Genomic DNA, 24,765 nt, shown 5'->3' with positions numbered 1-24,765 from the left:
TAGCGGCATTTGAACGGTTGCCGAAAACGTTTCATATATGTATGTCGCTCCGAATCATTAAAATGAATAGCTCCAGCCTCCAATCATTGACATCTATATGCCCACATCCAATGGCATGATCTAACTACATGTTATACCCGCACTGTGATCTTTGCTGCAATGTTGCACCCTGTGGTTGCACCCGTCCCGACCCAAGGAAACCATTGATGTGACCGTCGCTAGCTTTGTCATTTCTTCACAGGAAAATACAATAGATGGCAACAGAGGGCTGATAAGCTGTTCTTGATCAGGTCGATCAGGACCAAGATTACTTGGATCAGGGCCTTTGGTTGAAATTATGGTAGGTCTCAAGTTCTCTCATGCATAATTTTATCTCTCTTCTCCATACATGTTGTGAACTGTGTCTGTGGTTTAGGTACTAGGTAGACATAAAAATAAAGCGTCACTTTATTTCTTGGTAGATATCTTTCCTTGAGACATGCGTCCTGAGTATTGTGAACTGAAATTTAGACAACAAACTATTTTGTCAACCAAACTAGTACCATGCGAATTGCGAAAAGGTATGTGTTAGCGCTGGCCGCTGTGTGAACTAAAAAAGTAAATTTTTTAAGTTTCTTGCATGACGTCATAAGCCCATCTTCAAAAAGTACTTTTTTACTAAGAATTGAAATATGCATTCCTTGATCGTTTTCGCTCAATGCGCGTGTCGTGTTTCTCTGTTTTGGGCGTTGAGGAGTTATTCCGAGCAATTCCGAAATTCCGAGTCGGATTTGGAGTTGAACACCTCAACCTACCGATTTTACATTTTTCCGTTTTCCTTTTGTCTCTATTTCGTATAATGATAGCAGACACACATTTCGTGGGCCTTGGTTGGTAAGTTAAAAGGCCAAGGCTATATCAATATTTATTTTGATTTTGATTTAAACGGCCAAGGCTATGTAAACCACTGGCACTAAGTCAAAGTTATGTTCGGGGATCGACTTTTAATCGTATAGTAAGCCATTTCCCTGTCACTGTAATAAGTTTAAAGTAAGTGGGGAAAATCCACCATTTCAGGTGTCCAAAAGATTTCCAATGATTATCAGGAGTCAAGAGTCTTAGTGCAAGTGCGTACTGAACAGTGCAAATTGCTAATTGGGTCCACTGTTGCTACCTACCAGAGAATATATATGTTAAAAACCTAGCCTTTTAGAACGTAGCCTTTGATTGTTCTTTGCATGAACATGCATATTTGTATTGTTGAAGAGCACAAAGGAGCTTCAATGGTAACTTAGGTTGATTCACATCAATGAAATAAAGAGGAGCCTGTATCAGTTGTTATGTTCTTACCTACCACTCCTTTATAATGATTCTGCCACAGTTGTTGCTTGACTTTTTGAAATTTTGGTTGATTTTAGGCTAGTTGCTTTTTGTGTGCTAATTAAAATAAATTGAATGTTTTTTGCTGCCTGCTCTTTTTTTGTGTGTCCTATTTTGGTGTGTGTAACATTTTCATCATCAAATGATATCTTATGTCATTAAATTATGTTATTAATTTTCATTATTTTGTTTCAGATGGATTCTTCAAGGGTGCACCAAGAAGTTGCTTCTCAATTCTAGTAAGTTCGCTCTCTGTAACATAATTATTCTAGTGAAAATTGAATTGGCATTGGGATTTATATTTTTTTTCATCAACCATTGAAGTGCCTACTACATTAGAACAGCTATCTGGAGCAGAACAACTCCACAAGACAATTGCTCTCATCAGTTTCATTGCCGTATCTATTAGGTGCATGGTGCACCAATTACCTTGGGCAAATTTCTCACAAATTCTCCATTTCAGGAAGCATGTCATCACCACCTCCGGCAGCAGGAGGGTTGTTGGAGAACCCTGTGCCAGAGGAGTCGCCGGCACTGCGTGAGACTATGGCCGATCTGCAGCCGCCAGCACTGGATCCAGACTCCACACCACCGGGCCTGGAGTCTGGGAATCTGTCTGCGTCAGAGCAGGAGTATGAGGACCAGCCTGCGGCAGACCCGCTGTCCCTGGGACTAGATTCTGAGGACCAGTCTGTGCTGGCGCAGGAATATGAGGACCAGCCCGAAACAGACCCACTGTCCCTGGGGCAGCAGTCTCAGGACCAGTCTGTGCTGGGGGATCTCCCCGCACCAAACCCTCTGGCCCCTCAGTCTGATGATGAGTCTGCAGGAGACACTCCAGTACTAGTACTGCAGTCTGAAAGCCAGTCTGTGGCAGACCCTCCACTCCCAGTACTGAAGTCTGAGAGCCAGTCCGCAGCAGACCCTCCACTTCCAGTACTGAAGTCTGAGAGTCAGTCTGCAGCAGACCCTCCACTTCTGGTGCCAAAGTCTGAGAGCCAGTCCGTGGCAGACCCTCCACTGCCAGCACCGAACTCTCAGGAACAGCCCGCTCCGGCGGCCGCCGCCGCAGAGCCGGGGACCAGCGGCGTCCCCGAGCTGCAGCTCGAGCTGCGCCCCTCCTGCTGCGTCTGCGACGAGAAATTCCCTAGTGAGGAGGCCCTACAGGAGCACATGACGGTGCACGAGGCGACGCACCGCTTCTCCTGCCGCAAGTGCGTCTTTCTGTGCCGCACCAAGCACCAGCTGGCCGAGCACATTCGCAAACAGCACGTTACGGTGAAGCGGCGTCAGCAGACCGCAGATGGGGTGAGTGTGAATTGGGAGAGACCGGGGGGGGGGGGGGCAGTGGGTATGTTAGGGAGATTGGAGAATGGATTTGCAAGGTAAGTGTGGCTTTGTGTTTGCCTAGAGTCGATAAGAGTGTCCACATTTGCCCTGTTTTGATTAGGTAGGTACTGAAACATGCAAATCCTCCATGTGACCAAGTAGCATCCTAAGAGATTCTGGTTTCGGTGCCTTCTGCGGCATTGGTCTAAATATGTTTCTTTTCTCCATTAGTTGAAGCGTTCTATAGGAACCAACTGCAGCACTCGAACCTTTTCGCCCCTTAAATGTGTGGCTGATGCGAAAAAAATTGAGCCTTTCACGGGCTTGTGTTCATGTGGTCTGCTGGATGCAGCGCAACCAGCGCTGCTCGGTGTGCACTAAAGTCGTGTTCATCTAACCAACAATCTAGAAAAATTCATCAAACAAATGCGTTTTACTGTGCCAAAGATCAGCGGGACGTTTTTTGCTCGCTGCATGGGACTACGCGGACGCGGCGGTGCCCGTGCTGTGTGCAGCAGCTGCGGAGGGTGGGGCCCACTGGGTCACTGGGTCTGGTCCAGAGGGCTGGCGCAGATGGCACAAAGGCCAGTGACTTTACACGCGTATCGCTGACATTATAATTGTTTGTGTACCACGGCACACTCTGCCCTCTGCCTCTGGTTCTCCCTCCCTCTGGTGGCCTCCCTCTGGTGGCCTCCCTCTGGTGACCTCCCTCTGGTGACTTCCGTCCGTACTAGTACTTGTTCAATGAGATTTCAGAGGGCAGCTGACATTGGTCTCCCGATCGTGATTTGTGCTGTGCAATCAGGGGGGGGGGGAGTCCAGGATTCTCTTCGGCCAGGTGCCAACGGCGGCATGCTTTCTATCTAATAGGGACGGAAAAGTGTACGATTCGGTTGCCCATAGTAAAAATTGAAGACAATACCCTCTGTCTCTTTCTCTTCCTCTGATGTAGTTCATGGGTACAGTGATTTGTTAGTGTTGCGGCGCCCCGATTCATCGCTCCTTAGGGCGGCATTTTTTTCGGCCGGGGGCTTTAACCCCCAAAGTCCCTCCCCTGAACTCGCCCCTGAGTGGATTGCAGTGCACCGTCCTGAATAATGAGACTAGTGAGTCAGATACTACAGTGACTGAGGTCTGTATCTCATAACATAACGACAGCTATGCTCGGCTCGACATCAGAACCGTCACGTCTGATGTGCCTTTGTCCCTTGTCTATCCGATAGCTGTTCTCAGTTTTTCGGCTACCCAACACCGGTCTCGGCGGACAGCTGAGACGGTCTTTGTTGTGGCTGACGCCCCGCCAGGTCAGCAGGGCATTCCGTCCGCTATTGGCCGCCGGGGAGCGGGGCGGACCGGGAGTCTTCCACGGGCGCTATTTCAGTGAGGACGGGTGGCCGAGCCGTGCGGCAGGGCTGGTCGTGTGTGTAAATTGTGGGACGAGTTCCGTTGGCGCGTTTCCGCTATAAGGATTCGTGAGAGAGTGACGCGAAGTTAGTGAAGAATGGTTCTGAAGAGATGAGTCTCAGGAAGGAGCGGGTTCCCGGCAGAATGGTGCTGCCGCCCAAGGTATGAATATGCCCGGTTTTATAGCTAGGATTTTGTAGGTCTTGCGCCCGCGACCAGAGAACGGATATTTTTCTCACATTGCCGGGTGCATGGAGAAGCAGAGACGCGTTTGAAAGCTGTCGCGTCTCGCAACTGTAGGTTGTGAAACACGAGCCATGATTCTTTTCGCGCACTTGCATTGGTAATTCGCCTGCGCGTTGCGCATTCTAAATGCGTAATGCGCATATATTGGCATACATTGTGCAGATGCGCAGGGGACTTGGAATGCACCGACAATTCACATTTGAATAGGGCTCCGACAGTGCCTGGCTGACCAGACTTTCACTTGGTTGAATCCATTCGAATCATATCCCAGATGTTGTGGGAGTCATTGCGATGCTGCTCCTAGTCCCCTGGACATTGACAAAGTCCCCAAAATTCTGCTCCACTCAGTCAACTCTGCTACCGGTCGAGACGGGTCGCTCCGACCCGGGCGCTGCTTAGCCGATGGCCGTAGTCTGTGACCGTGAGCCCAAGGCTCTATTATGAGTATACGCCGTGGTCTACTGAACGCTGAGCGCTCCGCGGCCCACTGTGACCGGACCTACGTCAGCGGACGCGACACCGGACACTGCCGCCCACGGCGAGCGTCGGGAGAGGAGGGGGACGGGCGGCACCTCGCCGGGAGAGGAGGGGGACGGGCGGCACTTCGCTTGTGACGGACGCGCCGCGAGAGGAGGGGGGCGGGCGGCACTTCGCCTGTGACGGACGCGCCGCGAGCGTCTCTGGTTATCGCTGCGTCGGGAGATTCGGCCGGCCGGCAGTCTGGCGGTGATCGCGGCCGGAGGGGTGTGTGGCAGAAGCGCTCACTTGTGCAACGATCACTGACGATCGGGCAGGGTCCAGACGCGAGCTACGGGGTGATTTGTCGTTCTGATCGATTCACTGCGTTCAGAGGCGAAGCAGCAATGTTGGTGAGTACTCAGAAACGCCAGTGGCTGGTTTGGAAGGTCTTTCGCCGGGAGGAAGAAGCGTATGCCCGCCCCCTCCCCCCTGGACTGAAACGTGCACAGTGCACACGGCTGAGCGCCTGTTCTTTTTTTTGTGGAAATTTACTTGGTAACTAATTACTCGGCTTCTCCGTTGAATGATGTGGACTCGTGGCGCAGCGGAAGAGCATAGGTCTGACGATTGTGATTTGATGTGTCCCTTTATTCCCGCAACGAGCAGATAGACAAAGCCTGCATCGGTCTAAGCGAGCTATGAATAATTTTGGAACTTAACGCATCGTTCAGATAACGTTGTTCACCCTCTCGCGCGACTCGGCGCCGCCGCCACTACTGTAACTGCGCACCCCCACATAAATCAGCGTCGGCTAGACGGCGTCCCCCGGGCACACAGCTGGGCCACGCCGCGCCTTAGCCGGTCACACAGCTACCATTACATCCTTGTCCTAGCAAATACATCTGCTACTGTGGCTAAAATCAAATTTGGTAGTAGTAATAGTAAGCCTAAGCAATAACATTCCGGGCCACCACCACAGAACTAAACCGTCGCGGAAGCTCTGGGTGTCTGATGGAGGATTCCTGTGCTACTCCTCCCCCTTTTCTCGGGGCGAGTTGCCTGAATGACCGCAAAGAGCAGCTCTAATGGTGGCCAGTCCTGACCTGTCGTAATGTGACTGTTTGCTCTGTCCCGACTGGCGGGGCCCCTCCCTGTTTGTGTCCGCCGCGGTCACCATGTGCTACTTTCCTCCCCCTTTACGACCCATTTTCATCCCTTCCCCCTTTCCCCTCCCACTGTCCTCGTCTCCCCGCTCCAACGCGCCGTCGCGAGGGCCTGTGGCGCCTTCATGCCTGATGCGACAAAAGTCAGTTGTAGGCATCCTTGATAACCGCCGAATGACGTCGTTACGCTACACATTCCGGCGTTGTGTCATCGTTGGACGTGCCGACCCGTCTACTACGATCTTTTTTGTGTCAACACACGTTTAGATTGCTGTTTTTGACGTTTACAGATGCTTGTGATAATTCTTAACTTTCGCTGTTAGGTTTACTCTACAACTGTTTCTGACTTAGCTACAGAGCTGAATTGTATTGATCATAAACACATTAATGGCAAAACCTCAAACATTATGTAGCAAACTCCTTAGGTCCACATTACCGCTGTATTGCAGGCTGTCTCCGTCGCGTGTCGGCCCAGACTGGCTGGGGGTCGCACGTGACCCGCTTTTTATTCAACAGGTTACGCAACGTCTAGAACACGCCCAAAACGAGTGCGAACTTGCACAGCGGCGACGAGGTGACGGAAGGCGCCAGCTTGGCGGCCTACGTGCCTTAAATGACATATCTTAAATTTACAATTGCGCTGCGCGTGCCGCCGGCCGTCTCCTCCCGGCCCCGCCCCGCACAATGCCATATAACTCATCCCGAGCCAGGACGGGGCGGCGGCGGCGCCGCAGTGGCACGGCGGCCACAAGATTCTAATGCACATTATCACATCGTGAACGCTTCTGCGTGATATTTGGTGGGGGTGTTATCGGTATCCTCGACAATGTTGATATGCATAATGCAAGAAGGGTTTGTTTCCCAGTTGCCGGGGATGCAAGAAACGCCTTCCCTTCCAACATTACTCAAAATAATTAGATGCTGACTGCTGTGTGTCTGAGACGCGGGCGCATTGTCTTTCTGGTGATAGTTACTGCTGAGACTGCACGTTTGGTGATGGCTCTGTCAGTTCTGATGGATGATGAACATGAGCCTAATGTTCCGTCTTAACCTGAGCTCAGTCTAGAACGGAGGCCGGCGCACGGAGGGCACGAGATTCTCCGCGTGCCCCAGCGAGAGAGTATCCGCTGGGCGGCGCGGTGCTCCCTCGTGCCGGCTCTGGTCATAACCAGATGGTGCGCCCGCTGCCACTCCCCGCCGGGTCACTTTGATGAGCCTGCCGGGGCCAGTCCGGGAGGACCAAAAACAGGTGTCCGAGAGACGCCGTCCGGTTAAACAAACACGCCCGAAAGACGATCGGCGGACCGCCGAGGCCGATGGCGGGCCTAAAGCACGTGCCTTTTGCTCGGCACCGGTCGCGGTCCCACCACGTGCACACCGCTGAACCCACCCCCTCGAAAATTTAATACGACAAATGAGTCCACGCGTCCGACTTGGCGTGAAAATTTCATCCCCGTAGCCCTTACCGTTTCCGAGCAATAGCCTGTTTTTGCCGATTCTAATGCTAACCCTATGGCGCACATGAGCACGCGCCACGGGCGCACCCCCGGCCGCATCGTGCCCAAAATTTAATACGACCTGTTGAATTACGTGACCCACGAGTGGTAAAAATCTCACCCTCCTGCATGAATCGACGGCTTTACAATGAGCGTTTTTGGGCGTAACCGGCGGCGGACTTTTTAGGATTTATAATTGCGGCGGCGGACTTCGACCTGCTGAAAGGGCGCCGACCGGAAACGTGGGGTTTTGCAAGGGGTTTTGAGCTGCCAGGGAGTGAGAAGGTAACATGAAGACAGAGAGCGAGGTCACATGAGCGCGGCTGTCTGAGACTGAGGATGAGGTACGAGGTCTCCGAACAACGCTTTCTGAAACTGTTGTATGTACATTTTGTTTTTGTACACAGAGACGACGGACTGATCCAGCGGCAGCATTTGTTTTTGTTAATCTTCTATTGTATATTTTTTTTTTTACATAACACGTTTCCACCCGAACTACTGGAGCTTCCAGTGGGTATTTTTACTCCAGCTAGCACAGTTCATGCCAGCTCGACCTCAAGGGTGATTTGCTGGGGTGATGAAAATATACACCAGTGTTGTGTTTATTAATTGGAACTCTGACCCGTAACAGTTTGTTGCTGCCTTGCTGCAAAGTGCAACGTTTTATTGTTCGATCACTTTTGACGACCGAATGGACACTGGACACTGTCGAGTCCAATTTTCACATCACTTGTCTTCGGCAACCAATGCTTCTTCCGTAAGGAAATTTAAAAAGAGCCACGTCTCTCGATAAGTCGGAGTCACACAGGCCAAAGGGACCTCAAAATTATCGCACATCGTAAGTGTAAGCGAAAGTTCTAAAAGCAAAATGTCAAGCATGCAGCACGTGCTGGTACACTCGGGGGCAGAGTGATGTTCCACCACTCCCTACCTATCGGGCTCCCATGGCTCAGCACTGGCTGCTGCCAGTGGCAGCACTGGCAGCACTGGCACTGGCAGGCAGTGCTGATCAGTGCTGAGGGCAGGCAACACTGGCAGCAGCCAGTGCTGAGCCATGGGAGCCCGATGGGTGGGGAATGGTGGAACATCAATCTGCCCCCGAGTGTACTACCACCATGGGCGGCCATACCAAGTCGCTGAGTCATGGTGTCCTCTGCAGCGTCTGCTGATAGTCCGCCATTACGGCGCCGGAATCTGCGCTCCGCTGCCCGCTACTGCACTCGACATCTTCCCTGCAGCGGATAAATCCGGCCGGGCCGGCACTGATAGCGTTCCGATTGTACCAGAATCGCTCTCCGACTTGTGTCACTCTGTCTGGGATTTTTGATAGCATGCGTCGTGGCCGGATGCTGCGGCCAACGCTGAGATACATGCTGGGCTGCCTTTTAGGAGCGATTTGGTATTGTGTGTGGCACGGGCGTCACTTTCCGAAACCTATTGGTAAGGCTCTTGTGGTTTATTTTAGGATATCAAAGCCATTCTCACCATGCAGCGCCATAGAACTATTGTTTGGAAAAATGGTAGGGCTCGGGCCCTATACCAAGCCCATACAAACGACACCCATTGTTTGTGGATTTCACCTAGCTTTTTACGGTGTCAGAATAGGTCTGTTTGTTCAGAAGACTAAAAATATAGCTTACTCACAGCTTACTGCATGCCGACCCTCGGTTAAAAATAGAGTGCCTGTTGTAGGCAGCACTCAGCACTGAGGCAAACGGACGCAAACGGCAAAGCCATGTTGGTATGAGCCGGCTCGCGGTGCTGTGTTTTCTACAATTATCAGTATTGGATAATGATAGAACGCAAACTACCTTACCCTAAGGTGGTTATCGGTTCTCAATAACTCGTAGAGTGCCGTGATCGCCGCCATTCCATCTACTGAACAACTGCCACTCACATACTGGCCATGTCGCGGTCCAGAGTTCCGAAACCGCCGCTTGTCTAATTCGGCCTGAAATTTATCTTCCGAGGAATGGCTGTTGCATCCGAACTCGTGACGTATCCCCCCGGACAGACAATGACCTTAGCCGGCACCTCATGAAGTGTGCGCTGGTGATGGGAAGCGTGTCCAAGATCCGTGTTTGACTTCTACAGTGGTAGTATTACGGTCGCCGTTTGTCCTCGTCCTACTACCGAGCTTACTCTGGCGGGTATCTCCCTTCCCACATGGTTTTATTTGTTCGTCTGCTCGTTATTGGCTCATGGTTTGCTGGTTCCCCTCGTGATGTATCCTTGGTCCTGTTCGGTTCAAATCTGCTCTCGGAATGGCCCCACGGCCTATATTACACCCAGGAAACCGACAAGCTATGCGCACTAGGGTGACACTTATTTGTAGGGGGAAATCCCAAAATGAATATTTCAACGCGCGAAAGCCTGCACATGGTGTGAAACCATGAGAAAACACCTCCTGTGAAGTTTCAGGTCAATCGGACATATTTAAGAGGTGCCCCAAAGCCAATATGGCGTCTGATGCCCTCTTCTGCTTCCTCCCCCCAACACGTCGCATAGCTCGAGCCTCGGCGGTGACCCCGCAGATTGCAGCTGCGCTCGATCGAACAAGAACATCTAACCGGAGCGCTGTCCACATCCTCCACGCTGCTGCTGAGGCGTACAACCCAATCCCCCAGAACCTTGTAGTCAACCGGGAGTCCATCCAACGACACCGGAGGCGCGTCTTAGAGGATGTGGCGAAGGAGATCCGGAAGACGTTTGCTCCGGGCGTACCCCTCGTCGTCCATTGGGACGGAAAGATCGTCGACGATATCACCAGCAAAGGCATCTGAGCGCCTTCCCATCCTCGTTTCTGGGGATGGCGTTAACAAGCTCATGGGAGTCCCACGCTTGCCCAGCGGGAAGGGTGACGATGTTGCCACCGCGGTTGTCAGCTGCCTGGAGGATTGGGGCGTCGCCGAACGCGTTGTGGGAATGTCTTTCGACACTACCGCTTCCAACACCGGCGTGCGCGGCGGAGCTTGTACTTACGTCCAACAGCTTCTCGGGCGGAATCTCCTCCACCTGGCCTGCCGGCACCATATTCTTGTGATCGTGGCCGACAAAATGTTCGGCGCCTGTCTCGCACCGTCGTCTGGGTCCGATATAACGCTTCAAAGCCGAATGGGAATCCATCGACCAGGCGATGTTCGAGCCAATCGAGCCGATCCCGTCCACCAGTGACGAAGTCATTATGTTCTGCAAGGAGAAACTTCAAAGTACGCAGCATCGGGATGACTATCGAAAACTCCTCAACTTGACGATCGTTGTCTTGGGTGGCGTTCCGCCTGGAGGAATCAGGATGTCCAAGCCCGGAGCCTACCACCGCGCTGGATGGATGGGCAAACTGATATACGCATTGAAGATCTTCTTATTCCGCGGACAGTTCAAGCTCACCAAGGCGGTGGAGAAGAGCTTGGCCCGCTTCGTCCTCTTCTTCGCGACGCTGTATGTACCGGCGTGGTACGAAGCCCCGCTGGCAGCCCGTGCTCCGGCCCAGGACCTATCTTTCTACCGCTCACTCTTGTCCTACGAGGACGAGGCAATCGCAAGGGAAGCATCGAAGGCGTTTGGGCGTTATCTCTGGTACATCTCCGAGGAGCTGGTGTCGCTCGCTCTGTTCGACGTGAGGACCACGTTGGAGGAGAAGAGGCTGATCGTGGCTGCCTTTGGCCGCGACGGCGCAGAAGATCCGCCCAAGCGGATTTCACTGGAGCCTGACCTGACTGTTCTGACGAGGAAGACGCTGCCTCGCTTCGCCAAGCTCCAAGTTTCTCGTGGACGCCCTTGGCCCGTCGGAATTCTTTGAGGTGGACCCGGCCGAGTGGCCGGAACGCCAGGACTACCAGCTCGCCCGCCGCCGAGCCGAGTCCCTCAAGGTTGTCAACGATTTTGCCGAACGGGGCGTGGCTCTGATTCAGAGCTACTGCGCCATCCTCACGAAGGATGAGGAACAAAGACAGTGCCTTCTCCAGGTCGTCGAGGAACATCGACGTCGTTTCCCCGACGTCCGCAAGTCGACACTGGATGAGTACCTGTGATTGGGATTTTGGTTCATAATGAGACCCCCCAGCGAGGGTCGAATGTACGCAGGTCAGCATGGTGTGCTTTTTTTTGTGTGCCAGGTGTGCCTTTTTTACTTTTTGTCGAGACCCCCATCGACGGTCTAACACACGCAGGTCAGCGTGGTGTGCCTTTTTGTGTGTCTGTGTGTCTTTTTGACTTTTTGTCAGGGAATATCGGCGCTTCCCAGACGTGCGCTATTCGACGTTAGCTGAGCAGCAATGAGTGGGATTTAGGCTTCCATGAAACCCCCAGTCAGGGGCTAATACACGCCGGTCAGGGTGGTGTGCCTTCATGACAGCGCGTGTCAGGTGTATCTTTTTAACAAATTGCCATTGGTTGTTGGAGGGGTGGGAATTTTTTATCGACGTTTTACACCCCCAACGATTCGTTTAAAGCCAAATTGCATGTGTACTTTATCAAAAATTTAATTAAAAATGTGCTATCTATTTTTGGTGTACGTTTCCAAAAAAATGGCTTTGGGGCACCTCTTAAATATGTTCGATCGATGTGAAAATTCACAGGAGGTATTTTTTCATGGTTTCACACCATACCCAGGCCTTCGCTCCTGAAAAATCAAAAGTTCAAAAATAAGTGTCACCCTAATGCGCACTATTCATTTCCCCTTATTTGCCAAACGTTGTCTGACCATATTGTGCAGCCAGCTGCGGCCCGGAAGTGCTGGATGCTGCTGCACGCTGCAAACTGCCCTCTGTGGGCGTCACTTCCCGCCACCTGCGAACTGCCGGCATTGCTGTGAACTGTGCGTGTTACGCGGCGTTTCGCATTTGATTGTTTTGTCGATGCCGATTTTGATTGGCATGTCGTGGTTTCCTTCCTGTTTCCTTTGGTTCTGGTCGTGATGCTCTCAACTAGTCTTCCTGTTTTCTTTGTTCGACATCATCGCCGCCGCGTAACGCCTCTCACGCTCGCCCGTCAGTTTGTCGGCAGATCATTAAGCAGTTTAGATTCCCAAAGCCCAAAATGCATAAAAGCAACAAGCTGTCGTGACTGACTAATTTTGTTAAAGTCTGAATTGTGTCAATTTGCACTCTCATATCTCGGTAAACGTTCAGTGCCTACGCATCATAGGTAAATTAAACCAAACAAAGCGCACCAATAATGCCAGGAAAACTCAATAGCCCCATTTACTGTTTCACTACAAGCACGTTACGGAACTGTGAAGACAGAGGGAGGGAGAGAGAGGGAGAGTGAAAGAGAGAGAATAAGAGTGAGTGAGTGAGTGAGAGAGAGAGAGAGAGAGAGAGAGAGAGAGAGAGAGAGAGAGAGAGAGAGAGAGAGAGAGAGAGAGAGGGAGAGAGAGGGAGAGAGAGAGGGAGAGAGAGAGAGTGGGAGAGAGAGAGAGAGGGAGGGAGGGAGAGAGAGAGAGGAGGCTGTTTAGTTTCGACAACTATCGATTCGGCGTTCATGCCATAAAACGGCTAGCGGACACGACGAGTGATCACGGCCACACTTGTCCAAGTACCGGTTTCCTCTCGAAACTTGTCGACTTTGGTGACCTGATGAGACTTTGTTAGACGCGCGGAGAGAACAGGCTAAAGGCAAGTTACTAATTCGTTCGTTCCGAGCTAAAGTTGCATCGGTCAAGTACGTGTGGTGACACTTGTCAATTCTGTACTGGGTGGAACGAGACAACAATCACAATAAAATGACGCCTCGCCGGTCCTGCGGCGCGCGCGCAGAGAGAGAGAGAGAGAGAGTGGGAGAGAGAGAGAGGGAGGGAGGGAGAGAGAGAGAGGAGGCTGTTTAGTTTCGACAACTATCGATTCGGCGTTCATGCCATAAAACGGCTAGCGGACACGACGAGTGATCACGGCCACACTTGTCCAAGTACCGGTTTCCTCTCGAAACTTGTCGACTTTGGTGACCTGATGAGACTTTGTTAGACGCGCGGAGAGAACAGGCTAAAGGCAAGTTACTAATTCGTTCGTTCCGAGCTAAAGTTGCATCGGTCAAGTACGTGTGGTGACACTTGTCAATTCTGTACTGGGTGGAACGAGACAACAATCACAATAAAATGACGCCTCGCCGGTCCTGCGGCGCGCGCGGCTCGGCGCGGCTGTAAAACGATTACCGATTTGGATTGTTACCAAGCGATGAGTGCAGTGGCACCTGCACACTGTCGGTCGGCTGTACTGAGAGCCGTGCTATTCTCTCTGGGATTGCGTATCGATTTCACTGTTCAGCGTCATAAACGAGCAGCTGGTGATGCTGTGCGACTGGTGGACACGCCCGGGCAATACAGGCCCACTCAGAGCGGTCATAAACAATATCGATCAAGGGTAGTTCATTCAAGCATTAACGGGACGTTGAATCGTGATTAGCGGGCCGACGTGACACGACGCGACACCGAGCCAGTGGGGTCCAGGGAAGGGGGAGGGGGAGGGGGGGGGGCGATAACGAGAAGGGTGGAGAAGAACAAACAGAACCGCGGCGGCCCCGCCGTGGTCGGCCGATAACACGCGCAGTGTGAGCCGAGCCGCGGTGTACAAGGGGTGCGCGGAGTGTTTCTCGCGCGGCGCGCGCGACGAATGCGATATAAGTGCTCGGTTTGGTGTACGGAATAACAGGACAACATCAACGGAGCGACAGGAGACGGACGCATGATGGCAGGTGGGCGCAGCGATAGGCTGCGGGGGGGGGGAAGGATCTAGGTAGAACGGCCACGAGGAGACGGGATAGGGGGGGGGGGGACCGTTCGACGGGCGCTATAGTAGTGGGCGTGACGGAGAGGGGCGGGTACCTAGCTGACCACGACACCGTGCGCCTAGAGAGGCCAGCATCTGTGGTCCCCGTCGTGTCATGGCCACGGCCGACGGGTGTGACCTGATCCGTATATGCCGTGTGCACAGGAGGACCTGGTAACTGTGGTCCCCGTCGTGTCATGGCCACGGCCGACGGGTGTGACCTGATCCGTACATGCCGTGTGAACAGGATGACCTGGCAACTGTGGTCCCCGTCGTGTCATGGCCACGGCCGACGGGTGTGACCTGATCCGTACATGCCGTGTGAACAGGATGACCTGGCAACTGTGGTCCCCGTCGTGTCATGGCCACGGCCGACGGGTGCGACCTGATCCGTACATGCCGTGTGAACAGGATGACCTGGTAACTGTGGTCCCCGTCGTGTCATGGCCACGGCCGACGGGTGTGACCTGATCCGTATATGCCGTGTGCACAGGAGGACCTGGCAACTGTGGTCCCCGTCGTGTCATGGCCACGGCCGACGGGTGTGACCTGATCCGTATATGCCGTGTGAACAGGATGACCTGGCAACTGTGGTCCCCGTCGTGTCATGGCCACGGCCGACGGGTGTGACCTGATCCGTACATGCCGTGTGAACAGGATGACCTGGCAACTGTGGTCCCCGTCGTGTCATGGCCACGGCCGACGGGTGTGACCTGATCCGTACATGCCGTGTGAACAGGATGACCTGGCAACTGTGGTCCCCGTCGTGTCATGGCCACGGCCGACGGGTGTGACCTGATCCGTACATGCCGTGTGAACAGGATGACCTGGCAACTGTGGTCCCCGTCGTGTCATGGCCACGGCCGACGGGTGTGACCTGATCCGTATATGCCGTGTGCACAGGAGGACCGGGCAACTGTGGTCCCCGTCGTGTCATGGCCACGGCCGACGGGTGTGACCTGATCCGTACATGCCGTATGCACAGGAGGACCTGGCACTCTGTGGTCCCCGTCGTGTCATGGCCACGGCCGACGGGTGTGACTTGATCCGTACATGCCGTGTGAACAGGATGACCTGGCAATGTGGTCCCCGTCGTGTCATGGCCACGGCCGACGGGTGTGACCTGATCCGTACATGCCGTGTGAACAGGATGACCTGGCAACTGTGGTCCCCGTCGTGTCATGGCCACGGCCGACGGGTGTGACCTGATCCGTACATGCCGTGTGAACAGGATGACCTGGCAACTGTGGTCCCCGTCGTGTCATGGCCACGGCCGACGGGTGTGACCTGATCCGTACATGCCGTGTGAACAGGATGACCTGGCCACTGTGGTCCCCGTCGTGCCGTGGCCACGGCCGACGGGTGTGACCTGATCCGTATATGCCGTGTGCACAGGAGGACCTGGCAACTGTGGTCCCCGTCGTGTCATGGCCACGGCCGACGGGTGTGACCTGATCCGTACATGCCGTGTGAACAGGATGACCTGGCAACTGTGGTCCCCGTCGGGTCATGGCCACGGCCGACGGGTGTGACCTGATCCGTACATGCCGTGTGAACAGGATGACCTGGCAACTGTGGTCCCCGTCGTGTCATGGCCACGGCCGACGGGTGTGACCTGATCCGTATATGCCGTGTGCACAGGAGGACCTGGCACTCTGTGGTCCCCGTCGTGTCATGGCCACGGCCGACGGGTGTGACCTGATCCGTATATGCCGTGTGCACAGGAGGACCTGGCAACTGTGGTCCCCGTCGGGCCATGGCCACGGCCGACGGGTGTGACCTGATCCGTACATGCCGTGTGAACAGGATGACCTGGCAACTGTGGTCCCCGTCGTGTCATGGCCACGGCCGACGGGTGAGACCTGATCAGTACATGCCGTGTGCACAGGAGGACCTGGCAACTGTGGTCCCCGTCGAGCCATATCTGGCCCGACGACGGGTATGACCTGACACGTGACGTAACTCGCGAGTTCTACCCGGCAGGTAATGGTGCGAACTGATCCAGAACAGGCGGGCACGTATAGGAGAGGGGCGGGTATCTAATGGCCTCCATCGGGGCGCGGCGGCATTGGGTGAGACGGCAATTTAGTGGTGTCAATCGTAGCTTGAATCTGTGGATTTCCGATTTTGTCCAATGTCCAATCCGGAATTCGGTTGGACAATGACGCAGGTTTGGGCAACTTTGGACAATCATTGCTACACCTCAGCATTTCTATAAAGCAATCGTGGTTAACACTGATTGGCGAATAGAAAGATCAGCCTTTGAGATGATTAACACATTAAAGCTGCTAAAAATACATAAAAAAAGATAACAGTGTTAAGTGTAAACTATTGCGTAGGTTTCGGACATCTTTGGACAAATGGCTAGCTTAAACATTTTGGACGGAAATCGGCGTAAGCATTGGAATTGGACGGACATTGGCCATACATTTTCTGCAACTAACACCACTAGACGGCATACGCCGAGGTGATAAAGACGAGGCGCCGTCAGCGAGGTGTTGTCGCGGCTGAGCAAATATTGGAGCTTACGACCGGTCGGGACGATAGCGGAGGGTGGGAGAGCAGAGAGGGAGAGTTTGAGGGCACGCAGCTGCGCGCTAAGACAAACAGGTCGGCCGTGCCGAGGCCCAGGGAGGGGAGATGGGGCGTTGGGAGCGGTCTCCAGCGGCGGCTGGGTTCTGGGGAGGGGCCGGTCATAACGGAGGGTGGGGGTGGGGGGGGGGGGAGGGAGATACACTTGGCTGGACATGTGCATCGGGTAGATCGAAATAGTCAGTGTCACTCTGCGGTGCAGTGATGGATTCCAGACTGGGTGTGTGCGCAGAATAGACCGTCCCAGTCAGTGTCACGCAGCCGTGCAGAGATGCATTGTATGTCGGCTAGCCGGGTGCCCCGGGCGCCCCGATTTCGGCTGGCTTTGAGCGCTAGGCGGATTGATATGGTGAGTGTCACGCTGACGTGCCGCGGTGGTTCCCGGCTGGCTGTGTCGACTGCGGTCTTTCCACAGGGCACGTATCAGCAAGAAGGCTCATGTTAGACCGTTTCCAACGCTAAGTCGGAATGTAACTGCACAACTGCAGGTCGTCACTGTCCCGTCGCGGCGGCGGCCGCCGCTTGTGATACTGATGGGTCGGGCTTTCGAATGAGCCTGATCCGTACACCTATCATATCCCTCGTCCGTGTGCGGCGTTCTGTTGCGTCTAGCGTGTGGGGAAGGGGTCAGTTGGACCCCCCCCCCCCTCCCCCTGCCGTCCGGCTCCTGATTGGGCTGGAATGCCCAGGTCATCAGACCAGTTCGGTCGCCAATGGGACGTCATTAAGCTCCGCCAAAGCGAGCCTCAAGGACGTCACCCCAAACGGCCGACTCGTCTCGTCTCGTCTCGGCCGGCGCCGGCTCTCCCCCAGCAAGGCAGTGAACGCGACGGTTAGTGTATGTAGGTTGGACCACCGGCTGGAATGACTGGATCCGGTTATACTCTGACCACGTGGTGTGGGCGTCACATTTCTGTTGGCTTAGACCCGGCGTCGGCAAGGCGGTCTAGATGACATTAACAGGGTCAACATGTCGCCAACTGGTCGGTGCGTGTGCATGTCATCGCGGCCTCGGTATGGTATCGATATATACCTGGCGCAATAGCGGCGCCTGCCAGACATGCCAAGTTCAACGCGTATAGCCCAGCAGAAACGCAGCGCGGCAAACTCGCTGACTAGTGCTCGCGTCAAACGCGAAAGCCGGACATGAGGGGAATCTGTGGACCCAGTGGTGCTATTTGCTTACGGCCTGGGCGGCCGTCGCGGTGATAAAAGCTACACCGCCGACAAACCGACGAACAAGGGAGGGACAATGGCCTGGGACGGACGGAGAGGAGGGGAGGGGAGGAAAGAGGAGAGGAGAGGAGAGGAGAGGAGAGAGAGAGAGAGAGAGAGAGAGAGAGAGAGAGAGAGAGAGAGAGAGAGGTTGGAGGGCGGAAGAGAGAGAGAGAGGAGGGAGAGGAAGAGAGAGAGAGAGAGAGAGAGAGAGAGAGAGAGAGAGAGAGAGAGAGAGAGAGAGAGAGAGAGAGAGAGAGAGAGAGAGAGAGAGAGAGAGAGAGAGAGAGAGAGAGAGAGAGAGAGAAGGGGGGGGGGGGTGCGGCGACATGGATAAGGGAACGTGCGGCCGAGCGGGCGGACGCGCGGAAAGACGACCTCGAGTGACTCATAACGCACACCGCGGCGCCGGCGCGACGGGCCGGTCAGGCAAGTGCAAACAGCAGATAGCCCGGCACGGCAGGCTGTGGTACTGCGATCCTAGGCGTGACTTCGGGGGCGTATTCATAATTAGACTCGTGCATGATCCTACGCCGTCGACAGTGCAGAAGGGTGGAAGCCAAGCGACAGGCTGTGGACAATGGTCGATGCCAGAGAAACTGTCGTTGGGCGGTTCCGGCACGGGGCTGACATTGGATACCGCGGTGCGGCGCGGGGCCGTTTCGCGAAAAACAATCAGTCCGCCGAACGGCGCCGTGCTGGGGTGACGGCAGCCATTCGGCGAGAGGTCGCGGACGGTACGACACGGGGACCGTTCCATGCTCTGCACCGCTGCCGAACATGATAGTGAACCCGTTGAGTGCGCGCGATAAACCTAATGGCGAAGTGCGGCTCATTTTAGATCTATCACAGTCGAGAGATGTCGGGGTCAACGCCGGGTTAGACCCAGACGAGTTTCGTGTGACGTACACATCATTCGACGAGGCCGTGCGGTCGATTCTCCTAGCTGGAGGCGCCGGGACCTTGCTGTTCAAGACCGATGTTAAAAATGCATTCAAACTTATACCTGTCCGGCCCGGCCAGTGGGCGCTACTGGGGTTCTGTTGGGACGGTTTACTATACTACCAGGTTTGTCTGCCATTGAGGCTAGAAGCAGTCCATGGGTTTTCAATGATTTTGCCACATGCTTGCGCCTATGTGTTCCAGGATCAGACATCGGACGTGTATATACGCAATTATTTAGATGACTTCTTCGGGGTAGGGCGCGGAGTATCGGACAGTGCCGACGTAGCGTATGTGAGACTGCGAGACATTTGTGCGGAAGTGGGCGTGCCGCTGGCCGAGCGGAAACGCGCCCCGCCATCAACACGGATGGAGCTTCTCGGGTTGTGATAGACACAGAAACACCCTAGACACCCTAGCGTTGCCAGACGCCAAGCTAGTGGGCACCCAGGAGTTACTAAAGACACTGCTCGGGCGACAGAAATGCACACAGCGGGAACTGCTGTCGGTGGTGGGACGCCTCGTGCACGCCAGCAAGTACGTCCCGCCGGGGAGGGCGTTCACTAGACGCCTGCTAGATGCGGCGCACTCTGTTAGCGGACCGAACCGCCGGGTGCGGATCACGGCCGATGTACGGGCGGTTTTACGGTGGTGGGCCACTTTTTGCCGATGTGGTACGGCATTCCCCCCCCCCCCCCGCCACCGGGCGAGTACGACCACTGTATTGTGATGAACACGGACAGCTCACGTCGGGGGATGGGGGCGTGGCACGGAGACGAATGGTGGATGATGGAGTGGCCCCGCGAGCGGCAGTGTGACGCCGCGCCATCCATGACGTGGCTGGAGCTCATCCCCGTCATGGTGGCATGTTTGGTGTGGGGAGAGAGATGGGGCGGGCACCGCGTGCTGATCCGGTCCGATAACATGGGGGTGGTGGGGGTCTGGGGGAGGGGATGGTCGGGGTCGCCACTGATTATAGCGCTGCTGCGTCAGCCCCTGTTCTGGACGGCGTTCCATGAGTTCGCTGTATCCGTCGAGTACGTGGCAACGAAAGAGAACGGCGCGGCCGACGCGCTCAGTCGGCACGACTTGGCGCGGTTTCCGGCGGCTGCGGCCACAGGCGGCCCAGTGTCCGGTCCGGCCCCCATCGTGTGTGGCGGAGTACCTACAGGACCCGAGCCGTGGAACCCACGTGCTGACAGGTACCGCCTGTGAACCCTGTGAACGGGACACGCGCGCATAATCTAGTATGAATACACATACCCTTGGTTCCTTTGGGGTGTTTGGCGGTGGCTCGCACAGAGCTGGAGGCGAAGATAAACCCGGGTGTTGACGGCCTTTCACAGCCAAACAGGGAGAGGAGTTGATCGGAGGACACGCTAATCAAGCATTAACGGGACGTTGAATCGTGATTAGCGGGCCGACGTGACACGACGCGACACCGAGCCAGTGGGGTCCAGGGAAGGGGGAGGGGGAGGGGGGGGGGCGATAACGAGAAGGGTGGAGAAGAACAAACAGAACCGCGGCGGCCCCGCCGTGGTCGGCCGATAACACGCGCAGTGTGAGCCGAGCCGCGGTGTACAAGGGGTGCGCGGAGTGTTTGCCCACCCACCATCCCCATCATCACCGTCCTGTCCTTTGTTCCCAAACGACCCTCGTCGTCCACCCGGGTTTGACGAAGCGGTGGCTCGCACAGAGCTGGAGGCGAAGATAAACCCGGGTGTTGACGGCCTTTCACAGCCAAACAGGGAGAGGAGTTGATCGGAGGACACGCTAACTGACTTTTTGGCAAGTGTTTAATGGTCGGGATGGGCAGCTAGCATCATTATCTCTGGGCTTCCGCAACTGACATTATTACATTCATGCACCTCTCGTTCATTATCCAGGTCATCCTGGAAGCAGCCTATAGCCCAAAATTGACTACAGAGTGGGCCTACTCTGAAGGCAATTAGGAGCTTCCGTGATGAGCTAGTAATAACCACATTCACACAGCAACCATACTTCGGAAGTGGATCCCAGAAATTAGTAGCCCCCTCCATGCGGCTAATCATGGCACCACCATACAGCCCCGTTACATGCGATACCACTTTGTCGTGACCTATTGCGGGTCACGGAACTCTAACCACCTCGGGAGTACGCCCGGAACATCTTCAATACCTCGGGAATCGCCCGGAATATCTTGCCACCTCGGGAGTACGCCCGGAACATCTGTAACACCTCGGGAATCGCCCGGAATATCTTACCACCTCGGGAGTACGCCCGGAACACCTGTAACACCTCGGGAATCGCCCGGAATATCTTACCACCTCGGGAGTACGCCCGGAACATCTTTAACACCTCGGGAATCACCCGGAATATCTTACCACCTCGGGAGTACGCCCGGAACATCTGTAACACCTCGGGAATCGCCCGGAATATCTTACCACCTCGGGAGTACGCCCGGAACATCTCTAACACCTCGGGAATCGCCCGGAATAACCACCACGAAATTCACCCGGATATCAAACAACGGCGTCAACGTAAAGCATCACCCCTCATCTGGGCGAGCGAATCAGACACGCACACTGCGCCGCCGCTTCTCACCAGGGGCGGCGCAGGGAATCGAACAACGACGCCTGCCCGTCTCGCCGCCGTATTACGACGGTACGGGCCCAAAACTGGATCTGACCTTCAGCCAGCCAATGGCATGACCCCAGACATTCGGAAATGGGTGGAGACATGCAGCTGATATCTCATGCAACGACCAACACTGCCTTAGGTACAAATGCGCTGCTCTGACCCCAACAGAGAGACCCATATCTTATTTCTCATTCCCCGACAATTGGAAAAGTGTAATCCAGTCGATTGTGTATACCGTACCAACACGCTTCAGCTCGCTTCCATGGAGAGGTAATTACGGCCACGCATGGCCAGCCGTCGCTGTCTCATTTATGGGGGCAGTAAACCCAGCGCTCACAGAGCAGTCGGGAGATCTGGGCTGGTGCTGTAGAACTTTACAGTAAATAGGCGTCATACACTATTGCATGTGTCCTAGAAGTGGACTCGTCGCAGCTTTCACTGGTGCGGGGCATGATGCCAATAATGGCAATTAGTAGTAATAATCTACCCCATTCGATATAATGGTAACGACTGAACTATTTTCCTGGTAAGGGCGGCTGGTGTAACGCCAGGCCGTTACCTACGTCTCTCTTAACCACTACAATTGTTGTCCCGTAAATTAGTCGCTGAATAGAGGAATGGAGCCAACTGACAATGATTGTTTATCTTATTGACTTGGTCCCAAAATCGTTCGGTTATCTGCTGCACTAACAATTTGCATAAATTATAACGATGCGGCGTCCCCTACCAAATGGCTGACGCTAAATAGGCGAACCGGCGCGCCTGGAATTCTGTTGAGTTTGGCGGAGTGATATTGACGTAGTTTACCAAATGTGCCAGACGCACTGAATGTCAATTAGGTGAATAGTCCTTAAGCAAGTATAGGACATTACTAAATGATAATGATACGGCGTCCCCGAAACTAAGCGGCTGCGACTAATTGGGTGAACGGCGCGTCTGGAGTTTTACTGAATTAGGCAAAGTTATATTGACGTAGTTAACCAAATCTACCAGTCACACTGAATGACAATAAGAGGGTTCTTCAACCAGAACAACTGAACAAATTGACAATAGAATAAATTGACATCTACCTAATGCCCCATTGGCATCAATTTCACTGCTGAGAGTCACTGCACCGAAGGTATAATTCATCACAAAATTAAAGCGGGCATCGCGATTACGTTTTGAGGGAAAGCTAACCAGTAATAAAACTAGACACTATATCCGTTCCTAATCATGCGTTTTTCTATGCCTGGGTTTCATCTAGAAAACGTGCCTTTACCGAGAAATATAGTAAAGTTGGAAATCAACGTACTCCGCACTTAACCATGCCGTATTATATGAAATAGAATGCAAAACGTTCAGCCGCAAAACATTGAATGCGTGTGTAGGGCGTAATTGACTAACAGCATTGCGTAATTTGCTTTGTTGGAAACGTAGGAGTTTAAATGATAGTAATAAATAATTAAGCCAGAATTGTTCATTGTTTTACATCGCTGCCCGTTCACACGATTGTAACTACGAAAAAGTAGTACCAGGGGGGATTTTCAGTTTATGGCGGAAATTATTTGACATGTTTGCTTAAACTTCCGAAACTTCGTATAATAGAGCGTTCTGGGTTCGTTGTCAATTTGCAAGGTTTTCTTGGTGAAATAGTTAGTAATTTATAAGGTTGTCGTAACTTGTTTGTAACATGTTGAGAGGTTTCGTGGATTGTAATCACGATTGTTAGTAATTACGGTCTGTAACTCAAGTTTTCATTACTTTTCGTTATTTACTTCAGTTCTGTTAAAATCAGCCTTTGATTTTTTTATTCATCAATAATGAACTTACTGCAAAGTTTCTGAGTACCACGCTATTGTAAAGTATGCTAGTACAAAATGAAATATGGCTCTCGTCAATGTAGGAGGGAATGTGGCGAAACATGTTTAGTTCGAACCGCGGAAAATCAGTAAATCGGTAGGGCCGGTTACTTGAACGATTTTATTGCCACCATGGTATACCGGTTTCGATTTGGCTCAGTGAATTATAATTGTACACAATCCATTGAACTACTTGTTGCAGATTTTTAGAACCCTAAATTACTCGACAATATACGTTAATCCGTTAACGAGTCATCTACGAAAAACAAAACAGAAACATCGAACGCTCAATCATTACTTCAATCTGGGAAGGTGTTTCATTTTGAACCTCCTTGAGCTGCAATTGATGAATAAGCGAACTGAGACCTACTAGCAAGTAACAGCTATCCGGATAATTGCGAATGCATACAGGAAAACTACCGTCAAATGGCATGCTGAGCTCTGAAGATTTTTTTTTTTTTTAAACAAGATGTTGATTACTGAAATTATCTGGTATTGTCAGTTGACGTCATCCAAGCGTTAGTATGAGCTAATGACTGCAGGTAAATAGCAAGTAATAAGAGGCCAACCCCCAGATCCTCAACGCTCAAATCGACCCACTCCCCTTGATATTTGACCGAGATATATCATTTGTTAGCCTTGCTACCCAATTATAGACCACAATTTCTGAAACCCGTTCTACTCTACTCATCTACCCGACCTCGTCAACCCATCGCTTCGATCATCTCCCTTTCGTTTTAGCCCCTCATTCGCCATCATAGTCTAGTTTCGTCAGTGGGTTATATTGTATGTTACGTGCTAATTTCAGGAGGAGGGAGTAGGGGTGGCAGTGGGAGCACGACATATTTGACATGCACTATCCGCGTCATACACACGTGAATGCACACAGACATAAACTAACTTCAGAGCAAGCGAAGGCGTTATAGTGGTACGAGATTTGCACAACTCTTTATGACGACGTTAACAGTACGCACACAAAAATGATGCAGAAGTCTGAACTCCACGAGTAAGTGACCATTTACCGAGATATTTGAATCAATTGACAGATTCAGATTTTATGTTAGTGGGCCAAAAATAAAGCATTCGATAGGCTGGAGAATCTAATGCCGCCGAATGACCGGCGACGCGCTGCCGGACTTACATGATAGTTGTCGGTCGCAGGGGGGTCAAGAAGCCGACCAGTCAGCCCGGTATCGACGGCGATTCTCACATCGAACGATCACACACCGCGAATGACTGACAGTCCTCCAGCGTGAGTGAACGAATGCGTAGTGTCCCCGCGTCCGCGTCGATGCTGCTTTTATAGGGAGCAGCGAAGCGCATCGATTGGAATCGA

General features: G+C 53.2%; 1 protein-coding gene across 2 annotated transcripts in view; it reads left to right on the top strand.

Annotated features, from left to right (window-relative positions):
- The first annotated feature begins 675 nt into the window (after positions 1 to 675).
- The window catches only part of LOC122381487 (extensin-like), a 29,428-nt gene continuing 5,338 nt past the window's right edge, over positions 676 to 24,765 (top strand). The window contains exons 1-3 of one of the 2 annotated variants that reach the window (XM_043365714.1): positions 676 to 873; positions 1,555 to 1,598; positions 1,823 to 2,667. In XM_043365714.1, coding sequence (XP_043221649.1) covers positions 1,828 to 2,667 — 840 coding nt within the window. In that variant the 5' untranslated portion in view covers positions 676 to 873; positions 1,555 to 1,598; positions 1,823 to 1,827. Of the gene's footprint in view, positions 874 to 1,554; positions 1,599 to 1,822; positions 2,668 to 5,107; positions 5,211 to 24,765 lie in introns of those variants that run through there. The other variant, XM_043365715.1, reaches the window with a different exon arrangement.

Source organism: Amphibalanus amphitrite, unplaced genomic scaffold, assembly GCF_019059575.1.
Source record: "Amphibalanus amphitrite isolate SeventyFive unplaced genomic scaffold, NRLGWU_Aamphi_draft 000121F_arrow, whole genome shotgun sequence".
Taxonomy (NCBI): domain Eukaryota; kingdom Metazoa; phylum Arthropoda; class Thecostraca; order Balanomorpha; family Balanidae; genus Amphibalanus; species Amphibalanus amphitrite.
The sequence above is the reverse complement of the archived record's forward strand: the minus strand, read 5'-3'. Positions and strand labels throughout refer to the sequence as shown.